This window comes from Camelina sativa, chromosome 9 (assembly GCF_030686135.1).
Source record: "Camelina sativa cultivar CO46 ecotype springtype chromosome 9, ASM3068613v1".
Taxonomy (NCBI): Eukaryota; Viridiplantae; Streptophyta; class Magnoliopsida; order Brassicales; family Brassicaceae; genus Camelina; species Camelina sativa.
In genome coordinates, this window is record NC_141888.1 from 16,126,062 (window position 1) to 16,136,697 (window position 10,636).

The 10,636-nt window shown below is 41.4% G+C and overlaps 1 protein-coding gene across 1 annotated transcript; it reads right to left on the reverse strand.

The window, feature by feature from the left end:
• Nucleotides 1–1,021: 1,021 nt before the first annotated feature.
• LOC104710891 (nitrilase 2) lies at nt 1,022–3,715 on the reverse strand. The gene is made up of 5 exons (XM_087463813.1): nt 3,241–3,715; nt 2,979–3,158; nt 1,949–2,242; nt 1,579–1,860; nt 1,022–1,469 (listed from the first exon to the last, which is right to left on the reverse strand). Exons 1-5 carry the CDS (start codon nt 3,368–3,370, stop codon nt 1,315–1,317), a joined length of 1,041 nt encoding a protein of 346 aa, XP_087319939.1. The 5' UTR covers nt 3,371–3,715; the 3' UTR covers nt 1,022–1,314.
• Nucleotides 3,716–10,636: the final 6,921 nt, after the last annotated feature.

Here is a 10,636-nt window from a genome sequence, read left to right on the forward strand (position 1 = left end):
TGTTAGGTTGCTAGAGTTGAGTCCTAGAATGTTGTTTAGGATTGCTGATTCTCTGTTTTAGATTTATCATGGTTTGGTTTCGTTCTTTATATTTATTCTTAATTATTCCTCAGTACAATTTCATACGTAATAAATGTGTGATGAGTTTAAAAGGCAAGTAGAAAGAGTTTTACTCGACTCATCACTTCGTTCTTTTTTGTTTTTTTTTTTTTTCTTTTAAATGGATTTTTTATAGATATGGCCCCAAAACTTTTGGGATCGATGACCTGATTAGAAGCTTGAAGAAACCTACAACATATATCACAATAAATCCCTTTAAAGTTGGAACACATGCATGATGCATCAAACCACAAGTGCAGACATAAAAGATTGTTTGAGGACGGATTCGTTGTTGCACGTGACATCAAATAAATGCGACAACGAATGATGTCTTTTTGTTTTGTTTTGTTACATTCAGAGTCTCCTTCATATGAAATTAATGTTTGTCAAATTATTAAGTAGCACAAAGAATAGACGATATGAAATGCTCTTCTTCTTCTCCTTCTTCTTTTTAGTCGTCAAGTCAGTAAAAGAATAAAATTGTAATTGCTGAACATCATTGCCTCCGGACAACACCACTACATGAAAGCTTTTGTCACCGGATATGAGCATGATATTAACAGGACATGGAGCATGCCTTCTCCAGCAATATTGACGACACAAGAAAAAGAAAAAAAAATGATGTCCAAAATTATTGCATATATCCTTGTCACGTAAACTAATGATAATCATAATCCTATATGTGGTTTTAATTCTCTGGTTTTGGATAGCCATCATTATCCTATTTGATTGGTGTAGCAATTAAGTAATTTGTAATGACTTTTCAAACTCACATTTAGACTTGACGGCCAAATTAAATATCAATTGTCTTGACTTTATATTTTTTCAGCTTCAATGTTTCTTTGTGACTCTATACACACTGTTAACTTATCAAAAGATCTGTGTTCGACTTGACATACAAAGGAAAAATAAAGAACATAACTGAAACCAAAGCCTGATTCATAACAATTGGCTACATTGTTTTAGGGCAGCACAACATCCGAGATTCAACACTCAAAGTGGATAAAACAATATGGTACAATACAATCTTGAAATACAAGACCAATTGGTTTGATATCAAACAACATACATGGAGAGAACCATGTCCAGTTGGTTCTCTTACATTATTGAAGAAAAACATAAACAAACTTAAACATAAACATTAGAACATATTCGAACTTGACTCCTCCATGATATGACTGACATTAACTCCAAAAGAGGAATTACAAATCTCGGCTAATTTTTTGAGTCATCCTCAGCTTTCTCCACCTTCGTCACGAATGTAACCGGTTTCTTTGGGTGCTCATTTACGGTCAAGTGTAAAACATCTGGTCTTGAGTAATGTCCGACCGCATCGAAGTACAACTTGGCTCTTGCTATATCACCAAGGTCTGGATGAGAAAAAGAGCGTTATATATATGGCCTTCAAAGATTTATCATTTCTGAAATCCTAAGATGAATGTCAAAGAAGAGTATATATATATATATAAATATATATACCAAGATCAGCTGTGATGAGACCCTCTGATTCAAAGTTTGGTCCGGCGAGAACCTGTCCTAAAGGTGAAATAATGACACTTCCGCCTTGGGAGACAATAGCATCCTGTTCTTTGTTGTCATCCATGTCCGTAAACAAGTAATCAGGATGGTCAGGGAAGTCTTTACGCAGGCAGAACTGGCAAGCCGACAACACGAAACATCCACCTTCTAGTGCAATGTGCATCATTGACGATTGCCACTCCTTTGAACCATCAGCAGTTGGTGCACAATAAATCTCAATGCCTTCGTACCAAAATCGAAAATTGTTAAAAGAAATCATACATCAAATGCTTTTCGATATGTGTCACATTACACTGCATTAAAAGCTGACCTTTGGCGTACAATGCAGTTCTGTAGAGGGGCATCCTATTTTCCCAGCAAATAGCAGCACCGAGTTTGCCAATGGGAGTGTCGTAAACGGGGATGGTTGATCCGTCCCCTTGACCCCAGATGCAACGTTCCAAAGTTGTGGGCATGAGCTTACGGTGCTTACCCAAGAACCGACCTTGAGGACTAAAGAAAAGGGCTGTGCAATAGAGTGTATACCCATCCTTCTCTATCGCTCCCACTACCAAGTACAAATTGTTTTTCCCGGCCAGCTCAGCCAATCTGTCTACCTCAGGGCCTGTCGATTCATCACAAGAACCAAACATATGTGCAAGAAAGAGTCACTTTGTGTGATTGTGTCCCAAGCTTTTGAGAGTGCTCAGCTAAACTAGAGCTATAAGCCTATAACACTCACTAACTACATGCTCGTTCCAATTAGTTTCCATCAAAAAGTGACGAAAATAGAGAACTCAGATTAAACATCTTTGTCCTCAAATTTAACTTTAATTTGTTCATTAAAAAAAAAGAAAAAAAAAAACTTTAGATTGTTCCGGCTTAAATTCAACTGTCCTAAACGTATACACATCTCCAGGACTCCAACCATAGCCAAAACCAAATAAAGGAGAAATCAAAGAGGCTTTTGGGTAGAAACTACTCGAGTAAACCCGATTTTTTAACCTCATATTGCTATGGTTAGAAACAGATAAGCATGTGTCCACAAAAAAAAAATGACATCTCTATAATTTAATAAGAAACTAAATATACTACATAAATGTTGACAAAAAACAAAAAAGAAACTAAAATATTATTTATAACAGTATATCATAAAGAAAAAGAGTATCATATCATACCCCATATACTATCAAATGGATATTTAGAGATAAGATTTGATCCGAGATCGGGTGGTGCATATACTACTAGACGTACTCGTACAGTACTTGGAGATAACGCACAAAATAATTGAGGTTTTTGTTCAAACTTATTGATTGGTTAAAAATGAAACGGAAACCAAAGTAAATAGTGGAATATGTTACCAGGAATTTTAATAGCAGAAGCATGGTATTTGCGGAACTCATCACGGCCTTCCTCGTTGTGCACTCCTGCCGCCAAACCGAACCTAAACCCTCGAGGATAACCTCCGATATACGCCTCAGGGAACAAGACCAGCTCCGCTCCCTTGCTCGCCGCCTCCGCAATATACTTCTCAGCCTTGTCTGATCGTTTCAATAACCGTAGTATTAGATCCTGGTTGTCCACGAAAAATAATATAAAAATGATCAAAATTTAGTTCGTTACCTAGAGTGGCAGGAGTATTGTTATAGACGGTGGAGGCTTGAACGATGGTAACTCGTACGATGGAAGATGGGGCAACGCCGTCGACTGGAGCTGTGTTTTTGACAGTTGACATTTCTTTTGCACTAGACATTTATCAACTCAAAACCTTGTTTTACTTCAATGACACTGAGAGATTTAGAGAGGCTATATAGTTCGATATATATAGAGAGACTTTTTTGTTTTCAATTACCTACCTTGAGAGTGTAGACGGGTAGAGACAGTATTTAACCCATGGTGGAAATGCAATGAGGTGGACCACAACCTCGTTCACGTGTTTTTTTTTCCTTACCAATGGTGTTTATGTAAGAAGAGAACAAAATGGTGGGATCCTCCACCTAATTCGGTTCTTAAGGAAAGATATAGGCACATTTGGGAGGAAATTATTGTCCAAATTGCGTAATTTATTCTGTTTTAATTTTTTTATTCATTGATACACGTATTTTGCTTCATCACAACAGGTAATAAATAATAGTATATGTTATCATTTCTTACTATTTTCCTATATATGTAACAACTTAACATAATGCAAAAAGATAAATCGGGCCTTGTGTGGAGTAAGTAGCGAAGGCATCCTGCATTCCTCCTATAACTTGTTGCATCAATGTCCTCTTCCAATGCTTTCAACAACTTTAAACCAGCTTCCATTGGTGTTTGTACCGGGTTACACTTTGACATTCCAGCTTCCTCCAATATCTTTAATGAATAGAGGTTTTGGTTCAAGGTTATCCCATCTTTATGTTGACTGACCTCAATTCCCACATTGTAAGTCAACTTACCGAGATCACTCAGCTCATATTTAGACGCCATTTCTTTCTTGAAGTCTTCTATGACTTTAACACTTGTTCTCGAGACAAATACGTTGTCAACATACACTGCAACAAGAAGCATATTATGGCTCACCTTTCTTTGATAACTAACGGTTCTTTTGAAAACTTCTTGAATTGGATTTTCTTGAGAACTTCATTGAACTTCTGGTTCCAAGCCCGTTGAGCTTGTCTAAGTCCATACAACACCTTATTGAGCTTGTACACCTTATCTTCACACCCCTTCTCTATAAAACCCTCAGGCTGTGACACATAAGCCATTTCCTTCAACTCACCATGGAGAAACACCGTTTTTACATCAAGATGATGTGTCTCCCAACTGTATGATACTGCAAGACTGATGAGAAGACGTATTGTCTCAAATATGGCTAGTAGAGCAAATACGTCTTCAAAATTGATTCCATATCTCTACACATACCCCTTAGCAACAAGTTTTGCCTTGTAATTATCTATACTGTCATCTGAGTTCCTTTTGAGTCTAAAGACCCATTTTAAACCTATCGGCTTTACTCCTTGTGGAAGATCAACCAGATCCCAAGTGTGGTTCTTTTTAATCGAGTAAATCTCATCCTCACATGCACACAACCAATTATCAGACTCTTGAGCTTCAGAAAAATCTCTAGACTCATCATTCATAGCCATTAACAGACATTCTCCTTTTTCTTATGCTAATAACACATAATCATTTAGATATTTTTGTTGAGTGATTACTCGCATTAATCTTCTCAGCCTAGGTTGCACTTCATCAATTTGTTGTGCTTGATTATCATTGTCCTTGCTTTCAGTATCTCTTTCTTCATCGTCTCTAGCATCTTCTTCGTGTCCTGCAGTCACGTTCTCAGGCCTTAACACATTGATATCGGGAGAAAAAAAAATTCTCCAGTCCTTGTCTCTTCAATGTTTTTTCGAATCCCACGATTTCCAAAGATCCCAAAGCCAATTCTAAAATATCCAGTTGTAGACTTCTTTCGTACTATTTTGGTTCCAATACCAACCCTTTGCTTCATCAAAAACAATATCTCGACTTACTACTACCTTTCAAGTGTGTGGATCATACAAAAGATATGCATTTGAGCCTGGTTCCATGCCTAGATGAACTAACAATCGTGACCTGTCATCCAACTTCTTCAAGTGAGACGCCTCTATTTTTGCACAACCAATGCAACCAAAAACCCGATGATGATTGATATTAGGCTTAATGTTCTGGAACATTTCATAAGGTGTCTTACCTTTGATTGCTCTCGTAGCAATACAATTTAGAAGATACGTAGAATGTCAGATTGGTTCTCCCCAAAGAAAGTTTGGAACACGCATATGCTTTAGAATGCTCCTATTCATCTCTATTAAGGTTCTGTTCCGTCTCTCAATAACTCCATTCTGTTGAGGAGTGTACGGAGCTGTAAGATGTTGTTGTATGCCTGAGTTGTCGCAAAAATCATTGAATTCTTGTGAGACAAATTCACCTTCTCTATTTGTTCCAAACGTTTGTATGCGTTCTCCTGATTCTTACTCCACCAAACTCGTGAACCTCTTGAATTTGTTGAAAGCTTCACTTTTTTATTTAAGCAACACGGTCCACATATATCTAGAATAGTCATCTATAAGGACAAAAACATACCTATTTTCGGCCATCGTATTTGGTGTTATAGGAGAACACAGATCACCCTGTACTAGCTCAAGAACTTTGTTTGCACGGTATACAATCGCTGTGGAAACACTTTTCTTGCTTGTTTCCCAAGTAAGTACGAACCACAAATCTTCTTCTCAAAGTTGACATGAGGGAATCCGAAGACTAGCTCCTTTTATGCCATAGACTTCATTGTCTCAAAATTTATGTGGCCTAACCGTACATGCCATCTGCTGGAATCGCCTAATGAAGTTGAATAGAGACATACTGGATCTCTAAATCTCATGTTCACTTTGTATAACCGATCTCGAGATCAAATTGCTTTGACAAGCAATTTTCCATAACGATCATGCATTGTGAGGTTGTCTTCTTTCATTCTCACATCAATCCTAACCCAGTCACTTGTCGAAGACTGATAATGTTGATCTTTAAGTCAGGAATAAAGTAAACTTCACACATCGTTTTTGTTTCTCAATTCTGATCAACGAACTCAATCAAACCCTTTCCTTTGATATCTATCCGTGAGTCATCACCAAACCTCACTTTCCCAGTAATATATAAAGCACAAAATAATTGAGGTTTTGTTTAATCTAATTGATTGGTTAAAAATGAAATGGAAACCAAAGCAAATAGTGGATATATCATACAAGGAATTTAATAGCAGAAGCATGGTACTTGTGGAACTCATCACGACATTCATTATTGTGCAGTCCTACCGTCAAACCAAAGCTAAACCCTCGTGGATAGCCACGGATTAACGCCTCTGGGAACATCTGATATGCTCAAATTAATCCCTAGAGCTACTGATGTGAGCACCGGTCGTCTCGCGGTACGGACAGAAAGTAGTGTCTCCGGCCAGATCGGTGTAGAAGCAACTTTCCTCGGACCAAACGTTGACGAATGGCTTTTTAGGACAAACAAACGGTGGAAACGAGTTTTGGTGAAGAACAAACGAGTGGAACGCAAGATCGAACGATGGTCACGTCTTCGGTCGTACGGACGGTCCGATGCAGTAGCGGTTCGGAATGGCCGTCGAGAGTGGGACGCGGCTAGCGAACCAAGGGATGGTTCTACTAGGAGGAATGGAAGCGAGGGTGGATTGAATGACGACACATGAGTGTTGGCTCTACTCGTGATACGGTCGGACTAGACGATTGCGAACCCGCTTCGTGAATCGGCTAGGGTTTCTGGATAGTTAGTCCCGGACTATGTCTAAAGAGAGAAGTGAGATAAGTAACAAAGAATCACTCTTTAGGAAATTATATTCATTCAAGTCTGCGTTTTACAAAGTAAGAGAGGGTTTAAATAGTGTGAGGGTTTAGAGGGGACTAGGGACACGCGGACTCGCTATGGTCCGCACACGTTTGCCCTTGACATGTTTCCTTTGATGCAGAACACGTCGCCCTTCTAAGTGGTTTAAACAGAACCACACACGTCACACTACTTAACATTACAAACAAAAATTCTAGACAAAGTTCAAAATGCATAGTTTAAGTAAGAAAGATAACACCTCCTTAGGCTTTGACGCGGGAACCACGTCATTGGCTTTAAAACGCGTAGGTTTGCGTTAGGACTCGTCGCCTCATTAGAACCTTCTCCGGTAAACCTCGTGGGACAAACCCGGAGTAAGGAAAAAGAGTATGGGTCATGATCCTAACGACTTGGTCGCCTTCATCCTTGGGTAAGGATGAAGGCCGTGCGAACGGTCTCCACTTGAACTGCTTTGGCTGGGTCGCCTACTTTAACAAAAGCTTGCATGAACCGGTTGATCTTCTGTCTTGCGGCCTTGTACGAGCTCTTTGATCGCGTAGTGGCTCCTGGCGTGATCTTTGGTGCGTTGGCCGGCTGTTGTCCCGCCAATGGGTTAAGTGTCTCGGTCGCGTCTTGGGCGTCTTAGTCTGGTACGAGTATTCCTGGCTGCGTGTCTGGTCCCATGCTCACATCATTCTCTCCCCCTTGAGAAGGTTTTGTCCCCAAAACTTCTTTGTCGTCACCTGCGTCAAACGGAACAGGATCAGTAACGTTGAATGAGGTCGAAGTATTGTACTCACCTGGCAGTTCAAGGCGGTAGGCGTTGTCGTTGATCTTCTCGATGACTCGGAAGGGTCCGTTGCCACACGGGCTAAGATTTTCCTTCCTTTTTTTGTGCGAACCGCTCCGGCCTTAGGTGCAGCCAAACCCAATATCCCGGCTTGAAAAGCATAGGTTTGCGTCCGCGGTTCAAGAAACGTGCATATTGTTCTGTCCCCCTCTCGATGTTTGCTCGAACCTCCTCATGAAGCTTCTTGACCAGTTCGGCTCTTGAGGCTCCGTCTTGACTCTCGACCTCGTCCGGTGGTAATGGTAGTAGATCCATCAGCATAAGTGGTTTAAATCCGTAAGCGACCTCGAATGGCGACTTCTTGGTGGCCGAGTGAACGGCTTGATTGTATGCGAACTCGATGAGTGGGATGGACTCTAACCACGTTCCTTTGTTGCTTGCGATAACTGTCCGAAGTAAGGCTCCAATAGATCGGTTCACGACTTCGGTCTGGCCGTCGGTTTGCGGATGTGCGGCGGTGGAGTATAGCAGCTTGGTGCCAAGCTTCTTCCATAAAATCCGCCAGAAATGGCCAAGGAACTTCGGATCTCGATCGGAAATAATGGTTCGTGGTAAACCATGGAGTTGGATCACTTGACTGAAGAAGAGATCGGCTAATTGCACCGCGTCGTGGCTCTTGTTACACGGAATTAAATGCGCCATCTTCGAGAAACGATCAACCACGACCATCAAACTGTCCTTCCTGTATAAGGGTGGTAAGCCGAGGACAAAATCCATCGATAGGTCGATCCAAGGTCCAGTCGAAACTGGCAGTGGCGTGTACAGGCCGTGTGGGTGGGTAGTTGACTTGGACGCACGACACACCACGCATTGCCCACAATGTTTCTCGACCATGCTTCGCATCTTTGACCAATAGAAGTGTTCTTGGAGCATGGTCAAAAAAAATTTTATACCGATGTGTCCGGACAAGCCTCCACTATGCGCTTCTCGGATCAACAACTCTTGAATAGAGCCGGTTGGGATGCAAAGACGCCGGCCCCGGAAGAGATAGCCGTTGTAAACATAGAACTCGGTGAATATGCCCTTGTCGTGGTTTTTGAAATAATCTCCGAACTCAGCGTTGTTGGCGTACGCTTCTTGATGCTCTCGAACCCCAACACTTTGGCATCCATGGTGGTGATCAGGGCGTGTCTTCGTGACAAAGCGTCGGCGACGATGTTTTCTTTGCCCTTCTCATATTTGATCACGTTGGGGAAAGACTCAATGAACTCCAGCCATTTAGCGTGTCTCCTTTTGACATTAGTCTGTCCGCACAAATGCTTCAAAGTCTCATGATCCGTGTGAATCACAAACTCTAGGGCCAAAAGATAGTGCTGCCAGGTCTCCATGGCTCGGACCAATGCGTATAGCTCCTTGTCGTACGTAGGGTAGTTGAGAGTGACGCCGCTGAGTTTCTCACTGAAATAGGCTACCGGTTTGCCGCCTTGTGTGAGAACCTCTCCAATGCATACGTCGGACGCATCACACTCCACTTCAAAAATTTTGTTGAAGTCGGGTAGGACGAGTAGGGGAGCTTGAGTGAGACGCCTTTTAAGCTCCTTGAAGGCTTGTTCTTGATCCTCCTCCCATTTGAACTCCTGGTTCTTCTTGATCACCGCGGTAAGAGGCGCCACGCCCGTACTAAAATCTTTCACGAACCGGTGGTAGAAACTGGCGAGGCCGTGAAACGATCGGACGTGTGAAACACTGGTAGGCGTGGGCCATTCCTCGATGGCTCGAATCTTCTCGCTGTCCACCTTGAGTCCCTGTTCACTAACAACAAAACCTAGGAAGACTAGTTCATTAACAGCAAAGATACACTTTTTCAAGTTAGCGAACAATTGCTCTTCGCGGAGAGTGTTTAAAACATATTTGAGATGCACGACATGATCAGATATGCAAGAACTATAAACAAGAATATCATCAAAGTAAACCACAACAAACTTGTTGATATAAGCTCTCAAAACATGGTTTATCAATTGCATGAAGGTAGAAGGTGCATTAGATAAACCGAATGGCATTACCAACCATTCGTACAAACCTTTCTTGGTTTTGAATGCGGTTTTCCATTCGTCCCCTTCCTTCATTCTCACTTGGTGATACCCTCTTTTGAGATCGATCTTCGAGAAAATGCTCGAACCACTCAACTCGATCGATCTGATGTTTGATGCCATGAACCGGTGGTAGTCCTTCGGGAAGTTTGTCTGGGAACACGTCCGCAAAACGTCGAAGAACGTATCGGATAACGTCAGGTAGTGCGTCCATCGAACCTTCGATCTCTTCAACCAACAAATATCTAAAAACCATCAATAAAACTTGGTTGGAGTCTTTAAGAGACTTTCTAACATCACTAGATTGAATTAAAAAGTTTATTTTAGAGTCCGAATCCTTAGACAGTTTAGATTGCATTTCATGAACGTGTCGGACTCAATGGTTTTAAACAAATACGCTTATTATCATGCACAAATGAGTATTGGTTGGTGTGGCCGCAGTGAGAGGTCCTTTTGTCAAACTGCCATGGACGCCCCAAAAGGAGGTTGCTAGCTTGCATTGGCAGCCCATCAGAAAGACTTGGTCTTTATAAGGACCCACACTGAATGGAACCGTGACTTGTTCTTTGACATGAATCAGGGTTTTGTCATTTAACCATTTGAGCTTATAGGGTTTCGGGTGGTTTGTGGTGTTAAGAGACAATTTCTTGACCATGTTAGAACTTGAAACATTAGTGCAAGATCCACCATCGATGATCAACCCACAAAACCTCCCACTTACAGTGCAACGCGTATGGAAAATATTGTCTCGCTGGTTCGAGTCGTCCGCCTCCAG